At 43.8% G+C, this 24,300-nt stretch overlaps 1 protein-coding gene across 1 annotated transcript in view; it reads right to left on the minus strand.

Annotated features, from left to right (window-relative positions):
- Positions 1–21,411, minus strand: part of GNA14 (G protein subunit alpha 14) — a 188,093-nt gene extending 166,682 nt beyond the window's left edge. The window contains exon 1 of the mRNA XM_036103224.2: positions 20,616–21,411. Within this exon, the coding sequence (XP_035959117.1) occupies positions 20,616–20,739 (124 nt within the window). The 5' untranslated portion in view covers positions 20,740–21,411. The remainder of the gene's footprint in view (positions 1–20,615) is intronic.
- Between the last annotated feature and the right edge of the window lie 2,889 nt (positions 21,412–24,300).

A 24,300-nucleotide genomic window follows, 5' to 3' on the forward strand; every position in this document is an offset into this window, starting at 1 on the left:
GACTGAGCCACCCAGGAACCCCCACTACTTCCTGCTTTGTGTCACAGCAAAGTCCTCTCTCTGAATACCTAAGATGAAGACAATAAATCTCGTCCCCAATTTCAAGCCTGTTATCTACATTTATATAAACCTATCAATCTGCAAGTCTGAAAAGAGAACTGTTGATCCCCTGTCCCTTGTACCACCTGGTTGCTGTTAAACCTGTTTTTCCCTCACTCTCACCCATCTCCATAAATGGCACCATTACTGACCCAGTCACTCAAGCCAAAACCCAGGAATCACTTTGATTCTGTCCTTGCATCCCCCTGGGCCATCTACCAATAGATCCAATCAAGTCTACCTTCAACACATATACAAAGTCTAACCAACTCAATCAAACTCCATAATTCCCATGCTAGTCCAAGTCACCATGACAGGACACCTAGACTATCCCATAGCATCTTGATTGGTCTTCCTGCTTCCACTCTGATTAAACAGCCTATTCTCTGTCCAACAGTCACAGGTTTTCTTCATAAAAACAATCAAATCACCTCCCTCTGGCAACCTTTGTTCTCCCTTGGCCTTCCACTGCACTTATAATGAAATCTGAACTACTTCCCCAACCATGCCTCCTGTCACCTCCTCTCACTCAACACAATGCCTTTAGCTCTTTCTCAAAACCACAGAGCTCACTTCCACCTCAGGCGGTCTTCCAAGTTAAACTGCTGTGTCATCCCTGGTACGCTGTTTCCTAGGTCTTCACATAGCTTGTCCTTTCTCTCAACCCCATCTCCCTTCAATAGTCACCTCCTCAGAGAAGCCTTCCTATTAAAACTAGATCCACCAATCCCCGGGGTCTTCAGTCTGTACTCTCCAACCCCTTGCTCCCCTTTATTTTTCTTCACAGTACTTAGCTAACCTAAAATCATCCACACATCTATTTATTGTTGCACTTCAGCCTAAGCACCATGAAGGCAGAGGCTATGGATTATTCTCTTCTGAATCTCACATGTCTAGAACAGGACGGGGCCCACAGTAAGCTCTTGGAGATTTGTAGAAGGAATCTTTTTCTTTTTAAACCACTAGAGCATGTTCACTTGTTGAAATTCCTTCTTTGATATGCACACATTATTTTGACATTACATTGCCTTTCTGATGCTTTAATTCTTGTCTTAAAGTGCATTCTCCATGCTACTCAAGCAGAGAAGAAACATGTAATCTCATGGTAAATCATTTAAGGGGTACAGATACTTCTCACAACAGATTTCTAGAATTTCAGAGCTGACATTTTAGAGATCATCCATCACCATGGTCTCATTTTATGGTAGCTCTCAAGAGTTCAGATCTGTGCAATCCAATCCAGTAGCCACTAACTAAATGGGGCCATCGAACACTTAAAATGTGGGTCATCTGAATTGAGATGTGCTTGAATATAAAATATACATCAGATTTCATAGATTTAATATGAGAAAATAGAAGATTTCATTTCTAAATAGTATTGATTACATGTTGAGTAATTATATTGATATATTGGGTTAAATAGAATACATTATTAAAATCAATTTGCTAGTTCTTTTATTATTTTTTTAATGTGACTACTTCAAAGTTTTAAATTGCATGTGTGGCTCACTCTTCCAGCTAACATTCTATTTCCATTGGATAGCACTGGTTCAGTGAGATTAAAGGACTAACCCAAAGACACACTGCACTGCAATGGAAGACACAGGACCACACACACACCAGACCACTGACTCCATTCAGACTTATTTCCAATGCCCAACACGGCCATGGATGCTCTACGGTGAGTTCTTTCCCAGGGGCAGTAGGAAAGAGTGGTAAGAGTAAGGAATTCCGGGACACCTGGGTAGCTCAGTTGGTTAAGTGCCTTTGGCTCAGGTCATGATCCCAGGGTCCTGGGATCAAGACTCACATCAGGCTCCCTGCTCAGTGGGGAGTCTGCTTCTCCCTCTGCCTGCCACTCCCCTTGCTTGTGTGCTCTCTTTCTGTCAAATAAATAAATAAAATCTTAAAAAAAAAAAAAAAAAAGGAATCAAAACTTAAAAAAAGAGTAAGGAATGCCTAGAACCAAACTGCCTGGGTTAATCAAATCCCAGCCCCACACTTAGTGACTCTGAACAGTTCATTTAATCTTTCTTTATCTCAGTTTCCTCATCAGTATTATGGAAAAAAGTTTATCGCATATCTCACTAACTTGCAAGGATGAAATCAACTAATAGATATGTAACACTGACTATATGCCAGATACGATTCTAAGGGGTTTTATAAGTTTACTGCTATTATTATTAAAATGTTCTTCTACTCTAAAATAAATTGAAGGCTGGAAGGCTTCTGGCTAATGACAAATAGTTTAGGAATCATTTTTATATCAAAGGAGATTTCTAACATCAGAAGTTTTTTTTTTTTTTAAGATTTTATTTATTTATTTGACAGAGAGATAGACAGAAGAGCACAAGCAGAGGGAGTGGCAGAGGGAGAGGGAGAAGCAGGCTCTGCACTGAGCAGGGAACCCGATGCGGGACTCGATCCCAGGACCTTGAGATCATGACCCGAGCCGAAGGCAGACGCTTAACCATCTGAGCCACCCAGGTGCCCCTAACATCAGAAGTTCTGGTCAGATTACCAATGCAATACATTTCTATCCCTGACAAACCTGTTCTAATACCCTGAGATTATTGCTCGTATGAAGTCTCATGTTACATGAAAATTTAAACACAGAGAACAAAGGAATACGAAGAACTTTCTGCCACTTATCACCAAGGCAAACAGCAACCAGATACTTTCTTCTGTTGTGCTGGAGGTGCACCACACACACACACACACACACACACACACACACACACACACAGTGTCTATCCTAAGTGATCAAGGTAACTAACACTTCCTCTATGATTGAAGAGTTATCATGGCAACTCAGACCTAGAAGAATTTATAGACTGTTCAATCCAGCCTTCTCATTTTATGGATGAGGAGCCTCTATGATTTTGTGACTTGCCCAAGGTCACACTACGAATGAAAAGCCAAACTGGGATTCATACCAAAGATTTTTGGCAACTCATCTACAAGGCTTTGACAACATCCAGCTTTTTTGGGTACTTGAAAGTTTAAAAGTATTAAGGGGGAAAGCAATTCATTAAACAGGCAATGCAGCAAGTCTAATAAGGAATGTTTAGAATTCTGGAAAAAACACAAATTAGAAATATTTCTAATTATAGCTTGAGGAGATATAAGATACTGAGTCTTCAGAATCACAATAAACACAAAACCCTTTGTTTTGGCCAACACGATTCTCCTTAAAGAGGAAGAGGACTTCAAACAGAAATTCAGATGCTCAAGATGAACACTTTAAACAAATGAATATACTTTTCCTGGGTAATAACATTTCTGGCCATTTTCTGGTTTGTACCAAGATACAACTCCATTGTAGACAGAAGTGGTTTAATTCTAACAGCAAATTCAAATTGCCTTGTAAGTGCTAATTGATTTCAAATTATCTGGTGGTGGTGATGGTCTATGTGCATGTGTAACTCCACACACACACACACACACAGGATAAATTTGTTCCCCTGGGGCCATCCCTCATTGATAGAGGTTACCTTTACTGTCCCAGTCTTATCCTGAAGAGCTTATATCAAGTAAACCAGAGCTTCCCCCTCATTTTCTCCACCTGTCCATCCCCTAATGCTGACACAAATGATTAGGCAAGGAAGAAAAATTCACTCATTACCTTAACTGAATGGTAATTTGAAAATGGTCAGCGAAAGTTCAAGCAGTTTTCTCATGCATGAGCTACCTATAGATAGTCCACAATTCCACAGCGACAAAGACAAAGAGAAGATATTAAAAGGAGGGACTCAATCAACTTTTAGACATTTTAGAAGCGGCAGCATTTAACCCAAGTACTTGCTGTGAAGGTTAGCAGCTGGTGTGGAGTTTTTGGTAGTTCATGATTTGTGATTAAGACTTTGTATTTAATTCACTCCATTTCATCTTGTTTCTTCTTTATTTATGTATTTATTTTTCAGAGAGAGAGAGCATGAGCAGGGGAGGGCTGGGGTGTGGAGGAGTGGAGGGAGAGGGAGAATCCTAAGCAGGCTCCAGGCCCAGGGCAGCGCCCAACTCAGGGCTCCAGCTCATGATCCTAAGATCATGACCTAAGCCGAAAATAAGAGTCAGGCCCTTAACCAAGCATGCTACCCACGTGCCCCTCATCTTGCTTTTTAAAAATCATTCTTAAATGGCTTAATGTTTCCATAAAAAGGGAAAAAATTGTGTGAACAGTATTAGACTGATGCGTTCAAACTCAGCATATCCAAAAGCAGAATACAGACAAGCATTAAGAAATGACCTCATCTGTCTCATCTCCTGAGTCTGATCTGAATTTTTCCTCTTTAAAGTTCAGGGACAGTGAAAGAAATGATAGTCTCAAGACAGAAGAGCTTTAAAAGTATAGAATCTCTTTAACACAAATTAGGTAGAGAAGAAACTGGTCACCATTGGAGGTGGGAGGGCATACAGAATCCAGTGAGTTAAAATTAGGTAAGATTTTTTTTTAATAAAAAATGGAATAAAGGAGTAAGTGATGCTTTGGTTTACAAATAAATAAAATAGTCTTTAGTGGGGTGTCCATGTGCCCAGGTATAATTTCAATTACAGAAGGAGGAAGAACAGATATTCCAGAGACGGCTAGCAGTCTCTGCTACAAATACTCCACTCTTTAAGTTGTTAAAAATTCAATGCGGTAAATTTTAAAGCTTTAATTGGTTTTATTAACTGATTCATGAATTGAACAGCATCACACCTAGTAAAGAAGAGGGAGCTCCAAAGGGCTACATAAAAGGTTTTTAAAGGCAGAAAGAAGTGGGGAAAAAGGAAATTATTAGCCAAGAATCTGTTGTTTTAGGCAAGGTTACCCTCGTAAGAGGAACAGAAGGGGTCTATCAGTGAATTTTTTAGTGCTGACCAGGAAATTCCCGTGTTAACCAACATGGACTGGATAAAGGTTACATTTCTAGAGGGATTGAAACTGCAATTAAGTTAGGTATTAAGTCTTGATTTACTGACTTAGGGCCTTAACCTAAGTGACGTCAGTTTGGGCCAGTGGTTTTCTTTTTAACAAAGTAAAAATAGTTTTAATATTGCAAGTATTTACTTCTGTGCCTAAATCTGAAAGCTTAGAAAACAAATAAGACACATGCAATAAATCATTGGTTCCAGAACATCAGCCCACAATCCAATGTCAGTATGTAATGAAGTTCATTAGTCTTAAAGTAAAAGTTTAAAAAGGACAAATAGTCAGATATTTATTCAATTTAAAATGCTATATTCTATTAAGAATAAGCCTTTGAGGGGTGCGTGGGTGGCTCAGTTGTTAAGTGTCTGCTTTCGGCCCAGGTCATGATCCCAGGGTCCTGGGATCGAGCCCCGCATCGGGCTCCCTGCTCCACTGGGAAGCCTGCTTTTCCCTCTCCCACTCCCCCTGCTTGTGTTCCTCTCTCGCTGTGTCTCTGTCAAATAAATAATCTTAAAAAAAAAAATAATAAACCTTTGACACTTCTTGAAATTAAAATATCACTTCTTTTATGTGATAATGTTGATACTATGTGGCAATATATTTGTTTATTCAGTAAATGTTTCTGGAACACCCAGGCACTGTACAAAATGCTAAGGAGTCACTGGTTCCAATAGTCCCTACACTCAGCAAGTTGAGAGACTAGAAGGGAAGACAGTAAATACACTGTCAGAAAGAGTTTCAAACCAGGAGGAGCACTATTTTAAAAAAAGCAATGTAGAGGAGGTCAGGAAGATGGCAGAGGAGGAGGATCCTGAGCTTACCTCGTCCCACAGACCACACTGAAATCACAGCTCCACGGGTGGAGCTAACTCTGAAAACAACCTGAAGACTGGCAGACCAGACCTTCCTCAGTTAATGGGAGAGAGGAGGCCACACTGAAAAGGGTAGGAGGGGCAGAGACCCTGCGGAGAACCAAACCCCTGGGAAGACTGATAACAAATGGGAGGGAATGCTACAAGTAGGGAGAAGTGAGAGGACCAGGCCCACCCCAGGCACCCCATGCACAGGGGACCCACACTGGGAAGACAAGTCCCCGTAACATTTGGCTTTGAAAAATCAGTGGGGCTTCACTTTGTGAGTTTTTAAAAATCAGTGGGGCTTAGCTTCAGGTACTTTAAAAGTCAGCGGGTTTAGCTCCAGGAGAGCCAGAGGGCAATAAGAAACTAGGTTCCTGCCCTTAAAGAACCAGCATAACAAATAACCCTGCTGGGACACAGCATGGAAGGAGCAGTTTGAAAAGAGCCTGAGGTATATATTCACTAAGCTCAGAATGTGCCCTAGAGGGGCAGGGATCTTCAGAAGACTTCTCTAAAAACCTCCATGAGGTCGGGAACCATTTCTCTTCCCTCCCCAAGCCTACATAGCTAGACACCTGCAGGAACCAGTGCAAACACTCTCCACCTATCTCGCCAGGACCGTGTGCCTAGCCCTGCATTCCTCTGCAGACTTGCCCGTCCAACCTGCCCCACTTGGCAGGCATTCCTCCAAAGCAGCTCCTGCCCCCACACACCCAGCCAGCAGCCCTAGAAGGGACTAGCACCACTCCAGAGAGCCTACTGCCCTCAAGAGAGGGGGAGATAACACACACACCAGCACAGCCACAGTTCCAGCAGCCCAGCCTTTTAGTTGGCAGCACAGGAAGTGCCCTGCTGTCTGGTGCTACTCTGGCCCAGGAGAGTATCTGGTATGATGGCCACACTACCACCAAGGAAAGCCTCTGGTGGGGGTGGGGAGGGAGCACACACAAAATGCCCTACCATTCAGTGTGCACACAGCTACAACAGACAGACTGAGTGGAGACAGGTAGCCTGAATGCTGACACCCCCCACCTGTGAGCGTCAAGTCACCTCAGACAGGATCCTCAACAGCACAGGGACCCAAACTGCCCAGTGTACACAGAGTAGGTGAAGCAGGTCATTGCTGCTGACTGGACTAAAGGCAAATACCGCTCAGCCACAATGGTAGGGCACATACAACCCACACAGCTGACAGCCCTGGTGGCCCTGGTTCTGGTGACCAGGGGACACTGGGCTACAGGGCACCACAGGCCCTCTTTATCATAAAGCCACTACTTTCAAGATCAGGAGATGTTCCTGACCTTCCTAACACATAGAAACACAGACACACAAAATGAGGAGACAGAGGAATATGTCCTGACTGAAAGAACAGAAGAATCCTAGCTAAAAAGCTAAATTAAACAGAGATAAGCAATATGCCTGACCAAAAAAAAAAAAAAAAAATCAAAATCATGCTTATAAAGATATTCACTGGACCTAAGAGAAGAGGATCTCAGTGAGGTCTTCAACACAAAATTTAAAAATATAAGAACCAGTCAGAGACGAACTCAGTAACTGAAATTTAAAAACACACTAGAGAGAATCAAGAGCACATTACAGGATACAGAAGAATGGATCAGCGATCTGGAAGACAGAGTAATGGAAAGCAACCAAGCTGAACAGCCAAAAAAAAAAAAAAAATGAGAGTAAGTTAAGGCAACTCAGCAACAGCAGGAAGCATGGTAACATTTGCATTATAGGGATCCCAGAAGGAGAGAGAGAGAAGAGGGCAGAAAACTTATTTGAAGAAATAATAGCTGAAAACATCCATAGTTTTAGAGAACAAAATAGACATTCAGATCCAGGAGGCACAGAAAGCCCCTAAGAAAATTAACACAAGGAGATGCACACCAACACACATAATAACTAAAATGGCAAAAAGTAATGATAAAGAGAATTTGAAAAGCAGCAAAAGAAAACAGTTACATACATGGGAAACCCCTTAAGGCTCTCAGCTGATTTATCAGCAGAAACTTTCAATGTATCATGCTACTCCCTTCTGGCCTGCAAAGTGCTTAAAGGAAAAAAAAAAAAAGAAAGAAAGAAAGAAAATGCAACCACGAATACTCCACCTGGCAAGGCTATCATTCAGAATAGAAGGAGAGGTAAAGAGTTTCCCAGCCAAACAAAAGTTAAAAGAAATCATCACCACTAAACCAAACTTACAAGAAATTTTAAAGGGAACCCTTTAAGTGGAAAGAAAAGGCCATAACTGGAAGTAGGAAAATTATGAAAAATACGCAAACACATAATAAAGGTAGATTAATCACTTATAAAACCAGTATGGCATTTAAAACACAGAGCATTATATCTACAAAAATCAGTCAAGGGAATTCACAAAATAAGAGGATGTAAAATAGGACAAACATATAAGATGGGGGGACGGAGTAAAGATTTCAGTGCTTTTAGAATGGGTTTAAATTTAAGTGACCATCAACTTAATATAGACTGCTGTATGTGAAGATGTTGTATATGAACCTAATGGTAACCACAAGTCAAAAATCTGTAATAGATACACAAAAGAATAGAGAAAGGAATCCAAACCTAACACTAAAGGTAGCCATCAAACCACAAAGAGAGCAAGAGAAGAAAAAAGGAATAGAACTGCAAAAACAACCACAAAACAAGTAACAAAATAGCAATAAGTACATGCCTATCAATAATGAATTTGAATGTAAATAGACTGAGTGCTCTAATCAAAACATACAGGGTGACTGAATGGATAAAAAAAAATCAAGATTCATTTATATGCTGCCTATAGGAAACTCACTTGAGACCCAAAGACATGCAGATTCAAAGTGAAGAGATGGAAAAACATTCACCATGCAAATGAAAACAAGAAAGCTGGGGTAGCAATACTTGTATCAGACAAAATAGACTTTAAAACAAAGACTGTAGCGAGAAGCAGAGAAGGAGACTACATAATGATAAAATTGTTATGTCCTCTTATTGGGTTGTTCCCTTTAAGTATCTATGCACCCAACATGGGAGCACCTAAATACATAAAGCAACTATTAACAGACATAAAGGAAGCAATCAACAGGAATACACTAATAGTAGGAGATTTTAATACCCAACTTACGTCAATGGATAGATCATCCAGACAGAAAAATCAACAAGGAAACAGTAGCTTTGAAAGACACATTAGACCAGATGGACATAACAGATCTATACACAACACTCCCTCCAAAAATAACAGAATACACATTCTTTTAAAATGTATATGGCACATTCTCCAGGGTAGATCATGTTAGGCTACAAGTCTCAACAAATTCAAGAAGAATGAAATCCTATCATGCATCTTTTCTGACCACAAAGGTATGAAACCAGAAGTCAATTTCAAGAAAAAATCTGGAAAGAACACAAATACATGGAGGCTACATACCATGCTACTAAGCAATGAATGGGTCAACCAAGAAATCAAAGAGGAAATCAAAAAAGACACCGAGACTAATGAAAATGAAAACAACGATCCAAAATCTTTGGGATGTAGCAAAAGCAGTTCTAAGAGGGAAGTTTATAGCAATATAGGCCTACCTCAAGAAACAAGAAAAATCTCAAGTAAGAAATACAGAATGGGCTATGGAAGAATATTCTGGAGGGAACTAATTTGGATCAGAGTCAGTGAAGGCTTCCAGGAGGAAGGGATATTTAAGAAGCATTCTGAAAATAAGTAGCAGTTAGCTAGAAGACTACTAAGAGCTCATGCTGCAGGTGGAGAGATGAGCATGTGCAGAGGCCTTAAGGAGGATGGCCCATTGAAGTTCCTAAAGAAAGCCGTACAGGCAGGAGTGAGTGATCACAGGGAATAATGGCACAGAATGCAGCAGGGGACACATACAGTGTCTCACACACCACGCACAGATTTTAGATTTGCACCCAAGGGCAATAAAAACACATAGAAAGATTTTGAGCAGGAAAACAACAATCCAATTTCTGTTTTCACAAGGTCACTCTGGCTGCAGTGTGGAGACTAGACTCAGGGTGAGGGAGAGGTTGGTGAATTCAAATAAGAGATGGTGCAAAGAATTCCAAGAAATAGGCACAGTAGAGATTTGGCCTCTTGGAGAAGATTTTGGTGAGGTGTTGGCTCTGGGAGACCGGAGCAGGACTGTGATTAAGAACCAGGGCTCTGGAGTCAGACTACCCGGATCCAAACCCTGGCTCTGCCCTTGGTGAACCTTGCTTTAGGGCCTGAGTTTCCCCATCTGTAGAATGGAAAGGATAATATTAATGATATTAATATTAATAATAATTATTATTAATTATAATATAATTATTATTAAAAATATATACTATAATAATAATAATTAATGATATTAATGGTGAGGAATAAATGAGATCATTCAAGTGCCTGGGAGGAGGACTGGATGTATAAATGTTAGCTTTATTATTATAATTTCCCTTTCTAGTGTTAGGTACAGTGGAAAATCAAGGAAGACACCCAGGATTCTGTCCTGAGCATCTGAGGGGTCAGTGGTACCATTTACTGAGACACAGATAGGTAGAACTGGATGAATCAGGGAGAGAAGGGAAGACCTTTCAATTTTGCTCAAGGAGTTCCATTTTTGATAAGTGAAGAAAAGAATTAACTCTAATGGCACTCTCTAAACGGCCTTTTAGATGAATATGCTACAATATTTTTTAACATTCTTACTTGGCAAGTTTTTTAAGTGGGTAGTCCTGTTTTGTTAACTCTCTTGAATTTTTTTTTTAAAACAAACTCAAAATCCTAAAATCTTTAAGCCATGGATTTAAATAACACCAATTACAAAGATTTATATCAATAAATGCAATATATTTATATGTGGAGCACATCATGCCTGGCCACTTCCAACATCCCCACTTAGGGCAATATAAGATGATTCTGTTCACTGCACAGAAAGAGGTCACTCTCCTGTGAAATTTGCTCAGGCTATGATATGGCTCCCAACACACCAAACTAGGTCTTAAGCTTCAGGGGATTTAAGTCCTTGTAATGACTGATTCTCTTTTCAGAGCTTCGAAATTTCTTATTCATAAAATTAAGTGTGAGAGGGCCCTCTAAAATCATGAGGCCTATATAAAATCCTTTTTTATATAGGCAGATCTACACATATTTAGAAAAGTTATATTAAAACTATGATGAGTTACGATTTTTCAAATTATTTCAGAATAAAGCAATAGAGAAGAAAAACAATTTCTCAACTATAGTTCCGGTTACAGATCGAAATCTTATGTACAGTTACTAGGAAAAATCCTTATGCAACTACAAGGAATTTATTTTACCAATTTTATTTTTTAGTTTTTATGTTCAGTTAGCCAACATATAGTACATCATTAGTTTTTGATGTAGTGTTCAATGATTCATTAGTTGTGTATAACACCTAGTGCTCATCACAACATGTGCCCTCCTTAATCATTTTATTCCAGGACCTGGGCTCAATTTTCATAATTTGACACTGCCATTCTAAGCATAAACAGTCAACATGAGTAGGTAGCTAACACATTGGACATCTAAAAAAAACAAAAAACAAAAAACAAAAACAAAACAGTTCTGGAATTTTCTACTTTGCTTGTCTTCAAGATCCAACCCATGCCAGTCTTCCTTTCATGAATGTTCCTAAAGTACCTCAAACAATAGAGACCTCCAGCTACTATAAGGAATTCTTCATACTACCCATCTGCTAGTTCATGAAGAAAAAGAGACAAGCATATTTATTCAACCAATATTTAAGCTAAGGTCTGCGCTCAGCACTGGGGCAGGGGAGGGGACAGGCAGTTGGTCAGTGTGAACAAAATGCTCATGGAGTTCAAGGTCTCATGTAAAACTCTTCCCAGACTGAATATTTTGCTTGGATGCCTCCACCATCACTCAGTCACTAGATCTCCCACAACATTTCATGGCTCTCCTTTCTTTCTTAACGTTCTTTATATCTAACAGTCCCACTAATCCAGGAAACAACCTTTTTCACATTCTACTTGAAACAGAACCAGGTGGGATGATGGCAATACACAGAGGTTTCTCTTTTAATCTCAGCACTTAAACTGGTTTCGTGAATTCAATTCTATATGAGTAACTGGAGTACCTTTATTTTAGATTTGTACTATCTGATAAAGAAAAAAAAAAAAGAAAAATCAATAGCCTTTAAATCCTTGATTCCAAGACTTATTGGCACACAAATTAACATTTTTAAAGTCAAGATGCCTTTGCATTGATGTGTTCATTTATTATGGTGTTTGCTTTCCTGAAAAGCTGTTTTCAAATCAGTGGTATGTCTTATAATCAATGTTGCCTTAGAAACTAAGAAATCCAACAAGAGGACTCAGACTGACTTGACGGGGGGAAAAAAAAAAAAAGGAGTTGGCAACGAAGACTGGACTCCAAGCCTTGGCTTACTGCCATTTAGTTACTAGTCACTGAGCCCTGTGACATCTGCTGAGTCTCTTCACGCTTCTGGACCTTTTCTTCTCCATTCATAAAATGCAAGTTTGCACTTCTGTTTCTCAAACTCTGTGGTGAGAGACGAGCTTAAGTTTTTCCAGTCAGTTGCAGACATGCATTTACGAAATACACTATGTAGATTAGACAAGGATTCTGGACAGGATTTATCACCTTCATTTATTTGATACTGCTTAGTAATACAATTAGCTTGTATTTCCCAATTACATAGTCGCTGGGCACCAGAAACAAAAATTCAGGGAATGAGTCACTCAGAATGAAGGTGTTTGTTATTCATGGCAGATTCAAGAGAGCAGTAGCATGGTTAATCCATCTGTGGGTCATTGACAATGGACCAACAATCCAGAAGACACCTTTCAGGCAAAATAATAAAAGATAAATGTTCTCTTCTCCTATTATTCATTTTTAAAAAGTACAAAATACGAGAACTCATCAGTTACTTAAATTTTTTTAAACAACCAGGAACAGTACCCTTTGGTTGGAAATACCAGCCAATTTTCCACGTGATTTTTCAAAGAGAAGACAGATACGTAGCAGCTCTTACTAGAATATGTTTCCTCTACACCACTTAGTCCATGATAAAAAGTAACTACTTTTAGTTATTAGATCTAAGACCACTGCAGTTTATAGGAGCATCGCTTTTTAAGTAGTACATCAAAGTATAAGGGTGCATACAAATGCAAACACTTGTTTTTATAAGGACTCTTAATTGAGGTAAACGTACACGTGTGCTTGCTCTTTGCCCACCCACCTGGCACATGGGGACAATCGCTAAATAACCATACAAATTACCTAGCTCAGACTCTGACCACCCTTCATCAAGTTGATGAGAAAGCGACTTATTCCACTTCAATAAAGAAATCATGCCCTAGGCGTGCCTGGGTGGCTCAGTCGTTAGGCGGTGTCTGCCTTTGGCTCGCTCAGGTCATGATCCCAGGGTCCTGGGATTGAGCCCCGCATCGGGCTCCCTGCTCAGCGGGAAGCCTGCTTCTCCCATTCCCCCTGCTTGTGTTCCCTCTCTTGCTGTGTCTCTGTCAAATAAATAAATAAAACCTAAAAAAAAAAAAAAAAAAAAGAAATCATGCCCTAGGCAGGTCAGTCTCAGGGGCCTCCTGGAGATTTGCTGAAAAATAAGGGTATCTGCCTTAGAGCCTAGAGGTATAGACAATCAGAGGCTGGCCAGTTCTGGACGCCAGACCAATGCTATTAGAGAGGTTCTCACACCTGAGCATGCATCAGGACCATCTGGAGGGCTTATTCACATACAGATTGCTGGCCCCACTCCTGAACTTGATCCAGAGAGCAATGATAAAGACCAAGAGTTTGCATTTCTAGCAAGTTTACAGGAGATGCTGATGCTCCGGGGAGCAGACTTTGAGAACCACTGGTAGACGATATTCGAGGAGGGCACCTGGGTGGCTCAGATGGTTAAGCGTCTGCCTTCGGCTCAGGTCATGATCCCAGGGTCCTGGGATCGAGTCCCACATTGGGTTCCCTGCTCCTTGGGAGCCTGCTTCTCCCTCTGCCTCTCTCTCTCTGTCTCTCATGAATAAATAAATAAAAATCTTTAAAAAAAAAAAAGAAGATATTCGAGGACAGCATTGGAAAGGTATCAGGGGTCACCTGATCCAAAACTTTCATTTTCCTGGTGAGGACACTGGGGTTGAGAGAAGAATGTCTTGTTCATGGTTATATATCCAATACTCAGAGCCTTCTCCACCCCCCCAAAAAAAAAAAGAAAAAGCAACTCAAGTTTCCCAAGTCTTAATATGCAGCTTATTTCATGGTTTTAAGTTGTGGCCACGTATCAGGACCCTGCTGTCTGAGCTATCAGGACCCTTCAGCAGAGCCTTCACACTGTTGACCTTCCTATCCACGTGTCCTTCGGAGAACATGTTAGTTCTACCAGTGACCTCAAAATGGTAGGCAAGTGGCCTTAGCCCAGACAGGGTGTTGACAGCGCAATGGGACCTACTTGCCTAGATTTTAAACCCAGAGAACAAGTCCCTACCATCATGCCATGCTGCCTGTCCCCCAGCTCCCTGGCACCTGAGCGCAAACAGATGGCCTGAGGTTTTGCAAAGTGACACATAATATAGGAGACAGTCACAGACGATTTACAGCACTGCTGTGGAAGTAAGTGCAGCCTCAACTGCAGTGGGGAGGAGGAGTCCCTGGCTGTGTGCTTGGCAGTGTGGACTGAGACCAGTGTCAGAACTCCCTTGGATCATGCCCTTTCGGCTGAGCCTGCTCTCCAATTCCCAACGGTTCTGGGAACTTCCTGCTTCCCCTCCAATAAATTATTTCTCTGTGTAAATGGTTTGCAACCAAGAACCCTGGCTGATATGACAACCCATTAATTTATCCATCAGCAGAGAGCCAATTGATCCTAATCAAAATTAGGGCTCCCACAGACTCCAGCAGTGCCTTCCACCTTTAGAACCGTTGGATTTCTGCTGGTACACTCTGATTCCTTTGATAGTGTTTGCAGCAAGGGCTGCTTGACCCCCAGGGAGCCCCACCCCAGGCGATCGGTGCTCAGATGACAGAGCAGGTCTTGATTTACAGCCCCCGGCCAGAACTGATTGATCCAGGAGTGTAGCTTGACCCAAGACCGTGGGCTCTCACTGGGGCAAGAAAGGCCCAGAGAGCTCTCAAGCTTGGAAGGGAATGGAGCCAACCCACGCTGATGGCTGGGCCCTGTAGAAGGCCCCAGAAATGCCCTGGTACTGGTGCTTTCCCAGTCTTTATCATCCAATTCTTTCCCTTTCATGAGACATCCTGGTGAGTCCCCTTTTTGCCTGAATATTAACCTTTGTCTTTGGTAAGTTAGTATCTTTGCTCCACTGACTCACTAAAAACCCCTCTCTCTGCCTTAGTAATCTAGCTACCCTCCTCCCTGCAACTCCACACATGGGGGTTCTTACAAGAAAACTTTTTAAATTCAGGTATCACCAGAAAAGAAAAAGGGTTTTTATAAACCACAAGGCATCTTTAAAGGAAAAAAAAAAAAAAACCTTTGAAGGTTTTTTTTTTTTTTTTACATTGTTTTTGTCTAACTCTACTGTCCGATTTTCCCCTTATCTGCTCACAACATTACAACCTCAAGACATTCATCCTCGAACTCCATGCCTTGAGGAATGTGGTTCCTTCAGGTACATTGATACTGGTGAGTGATTTGAATTGGGTATTTGCTCTCTGTTTCAAGTGCCCTAAACATCTTAAAAGGTGCCATTTGCCACTAAAAGTAACCAAGGCCCTGTGGAGAATGGCTTATTCCCCAACTGGGAAGGGCATCAGTTGGAGCTCCAGGCTCATTATGCCAGAGAGTAACGAAGGTTAAAAAAAAAAAAAAAAGGGGCCATGTTGCCCTGATGCAAGCAGCAGCTGGAAGAAGGGTCTCATTGCACAAACTGAGTACAACGTGAGCACCCAAACAATTAAGTACAGGGATGAAATAAAAACCAATGAGGGATTCACGAATATGTACGGATAATAAATAGGGGCAAAAGGAAGGCTCTTACAGTAACATGTCCAGCGCCAAATGGTAAAGGTGGAGAGTGCGGAATTTAGGAAAAGCATTCTGTAGCCATCATGGTATGCATTCGATCAGGAATCATCAATGGATACTAAACCTAGAGGGGGATCTTGGTGAGGAGCAGGATATTTGCCGGGCCTTAAAAACTATCTCCCCACAAAACTGTTGGACAGTAGAGACAATGTGCGGCATCTTGAACAAGTGACTGAATTGAACATCACCAATGAGGGGCAGATGGACACGGTGCGCCTCCAGAGAGGATCTTCGGAGCTCGCAATATCGTGTATCCGGAGTTCCATACTGGATATAAATTATGCCTCAATATACTTTATTTGAAAATGTACAAAGGGTAAAAGTCCATGGTTTGAGAAAGCTCTGTATTAGTTTAAAGACAAAAGGAATAGCGTCTTGAGCTGTCTTGAGGGACTGCTGTGTCATGGGAAAAAAGCACACTACCTAGTAAGGTTGGTTTACTCCAGCCAGAATGGACAGAAGCCACAGATTTAAAAAAAAAAAAAAATCACAGTCCCCCATTCTGAAGCACATTATGGTACCAAAAAATGAAGCATTTTTACATTAACATCTATTTTGTAGTGAACACAATATTCACATAAAGGGCTAAGACAAAACATAAAAACTCAAAGAAATCTTGCCTCCAAGGACCCCTTCCTATCATCCCAGAGCCTCAGAACACCACTTACTGTTCTCAGAAGTTTCTCTTGGTAGATGGGAAGAAGTTTGTGTGTGTCCGACACGAGCCCACACGTGGATGGCCATCAGCACGCTAACCTCCCCGTTTCTTAAGGGCCTACTCAGATGATCCCTCCAGAGGATTCCCCTTCATGCACTGCCTATACCACCTTCTCTAGTAAGCACTTATGACCATCCTCCTCCTAAGTTACTTTTCATGAACAAACACCTCCAATTTAGCACTTCACTTACAAACGATCTGATACTGAGCAGTGCCCGGCACTTGGGAGAATGCTGGATTGAAGCAAGTGAAGAGTAAAGGAACATGGGCATACTTTACCGTTTCACTCCTTTTCCTCTTCAGAGCCAGAAAATTGTCACTTTCTATGAAGAAGACCACCTTCCTTATGCTATTTTTTTTTAAAGATTTTATTTATTTGACAGAGAGAAACAGTGAGAGAGGGAACACAAGCAGGGGGAGTGGGAGAGGGAGAAGCCGACTCCCCGCCAAAGCAGGGAGCCTGACGCGGGGCTGGATCCCAGGACCCTGGGATCATGACCTGAGCCAAAGGCAGACGTTTAACGACTGAGCCACCCAGGTGCCCTGCTAGGCTACTTTCTCTAATAGACTTCCAGCTTAGAACATAATTAGTCTCCAAATGAGATTTTGTTATAACCAATGCAGTAAGATTGTAGGGGACTCAGATTTTTACCCATTTTGGTGTAAGTAGGGAGACTGAAATTAGCTTACAGCTCAGAAAAGAAGGGAAACTGAAAGCAAAACATTACTGTTAGAGCACTACCAGGGCATTTTAGACAAACTACTATGCAACCTGCAACTGATCAACTAAAATAAAAAGTAACACCTCATTGGTGGCTAAAAATGCTCAAAAATGGAGTGAAGATAGCTGACACTTAACACTACCAGACAAACCCAAGAGAAGCTAGTCTGTGGCAAAAAAAAAAAAAAAAAAAAAAAAAAAAATGTACAGCTAGGGTTTGAACCCAGGCAATCTGGCCTCAGAGCTTACATTTTTAATCCCTATGCCAGCAAAGTTAAATACCAATTCCCCAGTGTACATTCCTTCCAGACAGTTCCAACATGAGGTCTGCATCCAAAATTAAGCCATCAGTTTCTGGAAACACTCAATCTATTAACACTTCACTGAGCCTCATTTAATATTAAAAAATAAAAGATCTCATTTCTCCCCCCACCCCATTTAATTGCTTTTGTCCACTTTCTTCCTGCACTGAATAGTACTCATCAGGGTTCTTTGCAGAACTACTTTCAGTCCTTTTATCTGAGGAACTAATAAGGAATGTCTTTCTACCAAATTCAATCATCTGCTCTATTCCCCCCCATCTCCTTCAGCTGAAAGCATCACATTGACCTCTTGCAATTACTAACCCAAACCAGATAGCAGCTTTTATTTTTCCCTGTGGACACTGACCTATGCTTTTATTAAGTGTAAACAGGATACTGCTCTACTGAATGCACTTCAGAAACCTCCTCAAATCATTTTGTTGCCAAAGCATGCTTCCTTGTGAAAGGGTTGGTGGCTTTTCGGGTCATTCCACACTCCACACAGGATCCTCAACTCCCATTCACCAAGTGCAGTTTTCACCTGAGGCATCTGAGCAGTGGTTTATCTAATTCACCCATTAGAGAGACTCAGGTGAATTCCACACTCAAACTGCACGACTTGGGACAAAACAGCATACACCAAGTCCTGATTCCTTTATCTTTGAAGTCACTGCTTCCTCCTTTATCTTGGGGAGAACTGGAAGTGTGTCCTGCTCCCTGAGAGAGGGAAAGAAACCCAAAGTTCTTAAGTCCTTCCTTGGGGTTCCTGACAGATGTATGTGGCTCGGCAACTGTTTCTAGTGGTTTTTAAGTAACGAGCACTGAGCCAGTAGGCTAGTCACAGCTGGGCACAATGAAAATGGGGATCTTGGGACACGAGGCAGTGCCTGGAGAATGCAGGGAAAGGGTTGGGGCAAAGGCCTGGGGGAGGCAAAGAAGATATTCTAGTCACCAGTATTAAACCTGACCTCCAGGGCGAACAACTTACCTTACAAACATTTCTCCCCTACTTAGAGTGTAAATGCAAGCATTTTTACTCCAAAACAACAGGCTTGTTCACCAGTGTGGGATGGCTCAGTGTACAACCGGCATTTGTCAAGTTCCTGGTGTATTCCAGACACTGTACTTCACACACCGGCACAAATCATCGTACTTCACCATGAAAGAAGGGACAGACTTCCCTTGAAAAGACAAAGTATGCCACCAAAGCCAGGCCCGCCCCTATCATTTGTGGGGCCTGGGGCAAGAGGACAAATGGAGGCCCAACGTAATTACTTTAAGGAGGTCATCAAGCTAGCCAACTGTCACATAATCCTCCTCCCTTGACAAATGTAGCTTTCTAACAACCTGGAAGGCCAGGTACAATTTAGAGTTCGCAGACCCCTGGCGGGGCGGGGGGAGGGGGGGTTCTGGGCCAGACACAGGTTGTTTCAACAACCCTGTTAGATGGACACAATGTCTTCCCTCCCCCACCCAGACTCGGTCTGTCCCCAGGAAGGCCTCAGGGGCACACCTGCAGACCTTCAGCCCGCATTTCCAAGCTCTTCCAACACCAGAGAACAGCTGCCCTTCAGCCACTCCTCAGAGAGGAGGTCTGCTCCCCTCCCCACTTGGAGAGGCCATGGAAGCAGGCTTGGGGCCTTCGGGCAGGGAATCCCATGGGAGTCTGGGGGTGGGGGAGGGGCAGCGTGTATTCTGGGTGGGCAGCCCACTCCACCTGCAGACACCTAGCCCAGTGGGGAGGAGCACAGCCTGGTGAAGGCCAGAAACCCCCACATACACCTTCTAAACCCCAGGGGAATAAATGCAAAAGGGTTCCTTTGCCCAGGCCCGAAGGCAATACGGAATAAAAGCTTTCTCCATTTTATCCTAACTAGATCAAACTTTTCTTTCCTTGAAGCTTTCTGGGAGGGTGACTGCTTATATTCAAGATTAATAAACTGGTATAAGAGGATTCTTGTCTGGAAGGGATCAAAGAATTGAAACGCTTCCTACTATCTGGAAAGATCTAACAGCTAATATCCTGGTCTGGATGAAAAGGTAAATATTCCTCAAACAGCAAATGGATTGAACAGGCTTCTAGAAAGTCAGAAAAGGTGGGATCCTTGCCCTAGGGCATAAGTTGGGGAAACTTAATATTTTCGGTTTTGGAAAATTAAAAGCCAGATGAGTAACTAGTCAACGCAGCTGGGGCAGCCAAGTTCCAGCACTAGGAAGGAGTACACGCTGAGTGGAGCGGAGCAGGGGAGGTTTGGGCCTGCTCCAAACACAAAGGCCTGGCCAAAGGGGGTCACCAAAGGGAGGCGGTTGAGGTCACAGTGGGGTGAGTGGCTAGGGCTTGGACGTCAGCCCTAGTACTGACCAGGTATTTGCTTTGTCTTTTCTCAAAGCAAGTTTACCCATTTTCCGGACCTCCCTTTTTAGTTCTCCAAGTGGGGAGGTTACTACCTTTCCAAGTTCTGGCCCAGCGATGCGGTCACAACCGAGCCCAGTCCACACTCGGTGAGCACTCACTCAACCGTACTTCTTTAAAACTAGGAGCACGGCGGCCAGAACTAGAGCTGCACCCAAAGATGTTCATCAGGCAGCTCCCCACCACCTACCCCAACATCCAAGACGTGGCTCTGAAGAAGCTGAGGGCAGAAGGATGGGGTGAGGGAGGGTTTAGGGAGAGGGGCAAACAAAGCAGACATTGATCCAATGCTACGTCTCAGCCTGTTTTTGGGTAGGGGAGGCGTGCCTTCGAAAGTCGCCCAACTGGAGGGTGCAAAGGACAGGTGCGTAAGGCCCCCAAGCTGCCGGCCTCCGAGCCCCCCGCCCTCCCCCGCCCCCGAAAGGAAGAAGCCGCGCTACACCCCGCGGGCTCCAGGCCTGGAGGGGATCAGAGCGAGGGAAGCGGCCGGGAGCGCGGAAAACGCCGGGCGGGCAGCGTTCGGGGAGGCGCAGGTACTCACCCAGCAGCAGCAGCTTGAACTCGCGGCGCGCGTCCTTCTTGTCCCGGCGAAGCTGCCGCTCGATCTCGGCGCTGATGCGCTGCGACTCCTTCTCCTCCGCCGACAAGCAGCAGCAGCCGGCCATGGTGCGCGCTGCACCCGACGGCGCGACGCGGTCCCGGCGCCCGGCCGATCTGCCACAGGCACCCGCGTTCGGAAAGAAAAAGACAAGGCCGCCTGGACTTCTGGAGTAAGAAGCCTGGCCGCCTGAGGCTCAGTCCCGACCTCGAAGATGGATTCGAAGGCGGGGGCGAAATCAGAGCCCCAGGAAGAGTCCAGTGCCCTGCAGATCCCGGCTCATCAGCCCCACAGTCGTTCCTGGGGAGGAGGAGGGCCAGCCGAGAGGATGGGAGCGCTGCCGGCACCCGGAAGATGCGCACGCCCCTTAGCACAGGGGCCAGACACCCAGTCGCGGGGCGCAGACCGCGCGTAAAAAGTTGGGGCGTCGGTGCCCGGGCGGGGGGCGGGGGGAGAGCGGGATCTCCCGGTCCTGGTGGTGTCCCAGGCAGGCGGCAGGCACGGCGTTGGTTGGAGGCAGAGGGCCTAGCTAATCCTTGCTTGGGAAGTTCCGAAAGTGACCGCAGATTAAGACTGAGCGTAAAGGTTCCAGCTGGCGCTAGTGACTCTAAGTGGCAGAAGGAGGCGGAGCGTCTCGGACCTGCAACCCTGGCGTCTGCCCCGTTTGGCCTTCGGGGCGCGCCAAACTGAGGGTGCCTGGGAGCGAAAGGGACCAGCAAGGAGCTGGGGCGCGGATCCCGGGGGCCTGGAGCTCCTGGGAGCAGAGCCCCCCCCGCCCCCACGTGCCTCCCTGGCCGTGAAGTCCTTGCACCCGGAGGGCCGCCTGCCGAGGTGGCGGTGACCAGCGCGCTCTGGCCGCCGGGCCCTGCTTCCTGCCCAGATAGGGTTCGGACAGGTGAGTGAGTTCCGCCGGCTTCAGCCTCAAGGACTCCCAGCTGCAGGAAGAGTGCTACGGAGCCCGGCGTCCGCCGCGGGACGCAGCGCACCAGGGGCAACGAGGAGCTCTCCACCCCCACCGAAGTTGAAGGCTTGCACACCAGCCACACGACCACACACCCTGGGTGTCCTAGACGGGCTCCTTCCGCTTCCCGGGCGCCTCAGCCCAGCCCAGCTCAGCTCAGGTTCGGCCTAAGAGCTTGGCCAGCTGGGCAGCCTGCCTGCAAGGTGCGGCCGGACCTGACCCCGCGGGCAGATGCCACGGGGTTGCATTAAATAGGTGAACGCCAGAGCGGAGAGTGCATATCCTTCCGGGCCCTTCCTCGGGCTCCTGGGGAGGAGGGCTGGGGATGGGGGAAATGGAAAACGGCTGGCTACTTTGCATTTTATGAGGGGCAAGACTCGGGCTCTGGAGAGAAGGCTGACACGCCTGCCCGGCACCTGACGGCCGCTGCCTTGCGGAGGTGTGTCCGCACCGACGCCTTGACCCCGCTCCTGGAACGTCGGGGGCCTGTTTGAGCCGCGTAATAAACACTTAAAAAATTAAAAAGCACGTCTTTGTGCTCAAATGCTACCATAGAATGCGTATTACAACATCTGATTTTTGTCTTCGGTGGAGATAGGTTTTGAATCAGAGCGCCGAGAGGCCCACGGGAAAAGCAGAACGGGGAAGGTGGAGGGAGGGGATCCCGTCGTCCACAGCAATGAGTGTTTTTGCCTTCTCCTCTTCAAGTTACTGTGTGCCGCGTAAACACTTTATGGCGTTAGGCAATTAGCTAATGCCTCCTCTCTTACGAGCAGGCGTAAGTGCCTTTCATAGGAGTGGCATATATTTCATCAGTTCAAACTGAGGAGCATGTTGAGTGGAAAGAGTGGTATTTGTCATTATATAAGAAACTTGGCATTGTGATGCTCTCTAGCTTCAAGGTCTTATTAGTTATTTTACGGTTTAGAGAATGGGAACGAACCAGGCATTAAAAATGAATGTGCTTACATTCTTAAATGCGCTCTTAACTCGCAGGCAGAAATTAACAGTAATAGTGACCCCTACAGGGAACTTTCTGGACATTTCTCATCTGATCCGTGGCCGTGTAATCACACTTTCCTTCCTTGGTTCTTACAGATAAATTTACAATTTGAGAATAAGACCTCTTAAGAAGCCAAGAGCATCATCATTATTAATATTTTTAAATGATTACAGTCATTTGTATTTTAAATGATTAAAATGATTGAAATGATGAAATGATTTAAATGATGTAAATGGGCAAATTTGAACTCCAAGTTAGCTGGAATGACTGACCTGTTAGGGCCAATGTTGCTAAGATTCCGAAAAAGATTTGAAACCTGTTGCTTCTGGCAAATCTGAAAAATGTTCCTGGGCTGGTGAGCTTGGCAGTAGGTATCAGAAGTGTTAAATGTGTCCACCCCCTTTGCCCAAACTAGTAATTCTCCCCTTGAGAAATAATCAGAGAGAAGTCATGATTTACGTACAAAGGTTTATTTCTAATAAGGACAGTAACCCAAAACAACCTAAATGCCCAACAACAGGAAGTAAGTCAAATAAATGATATATATATACATACAATGAGATATTATAAGTCATTAAATATTTGAATATGTAACATATATGAATACCAACTAAAGATTTGGAGGGAAACCTTATATTGAGTGAAAATGGCAAGATACAAAAATATAAACAGTATGATACAAATTTGATTATGGGAATACACATACACACTTTTAAGAGATTAAAGGGGCATCTACCAACAAGGTAAGTTGCTCCAGGTCATGGCTTTTTGGTTGATTAATTCTCTGGTATAAAATTGTTTGGGGGCAGCTCATATAAAGTTATCTAGCCACCCCCCTTTCCTCAACTGTAAAATGAGAGGAATGTACCAGAATAACCTCAAAGAGATCTCCCAACTCTGACATTCAATTATTTCTTTGGTGATTTTCACACTTAGAAGATAGTATTAAAAATAATCATAAACCAAAATTTGTTATTGAGCAGTAGTAACTAGTAAGAACAATAAAATGAGGATATCACAAGACAATTATTTTTATTTTTATGCCCGTTTTTTATTAACATTTCTATTTTCTTGATCTTTAGGATCTGGGGGCTGGATGAGAATAATTTTAAGTTATTAAATCATTGGCAGCATCTTTCCAGGAAGGGGTAGTTTGGGAAAGAGGCCTTAGTAAAAGAGAGTATTTGTTTTCCTGGGTTATTCCCAAAGTACAACAATTCCATTCCATCCCTGCTGAAGATCAGAGCATAGTGTGGACTTGAGTTTCAGCTACCTGGCAAGTGCTAGGAACATAGATGAACTACGTGTCTGGGAGTCCTCTGAACGTCCATTGAGTCCATGCCAGACTCTGGACCTGGGCCATTCCAGGTACAATTCCAGACTTCAGATAGGCTAGAAGTCTGGTAGAAAGGAGTTAAGACTGAGACCCTAAAATCTGAACCCATCCCTCCTTGCTCCCTCCCAGAGAGAGGACAGTGAGAGCATGGAGTCACCGGGGTGGCTCTCTGCAGCCTACAGATGTGCGGAGTGGGCCCCTCAGCTAACCTCCTGCTTCAGCGGAGCCTCATTCAGCGTCCATCACTCTCCCGGAACTCCAGGCAAATATAACCACGTGTTCTCCCCACCTCCCGAGTCTTAACGCATGCAGTTTCCTCCGTTTGGTA

This window comes from Halichoerus grypus, chromosome 14 (assembly GCF_964656455.1).
Source record: "Halichoerus grypus chromosome 14, mHalGry1.hap1.1, whole genome shotgun sequence".
Taxonomy (NCBI): Eukaryota; Metazoa; Chordata; class Mammalia; order Carnivora; family Phocidae; genus Halichoerus; species Halichoerus grypus.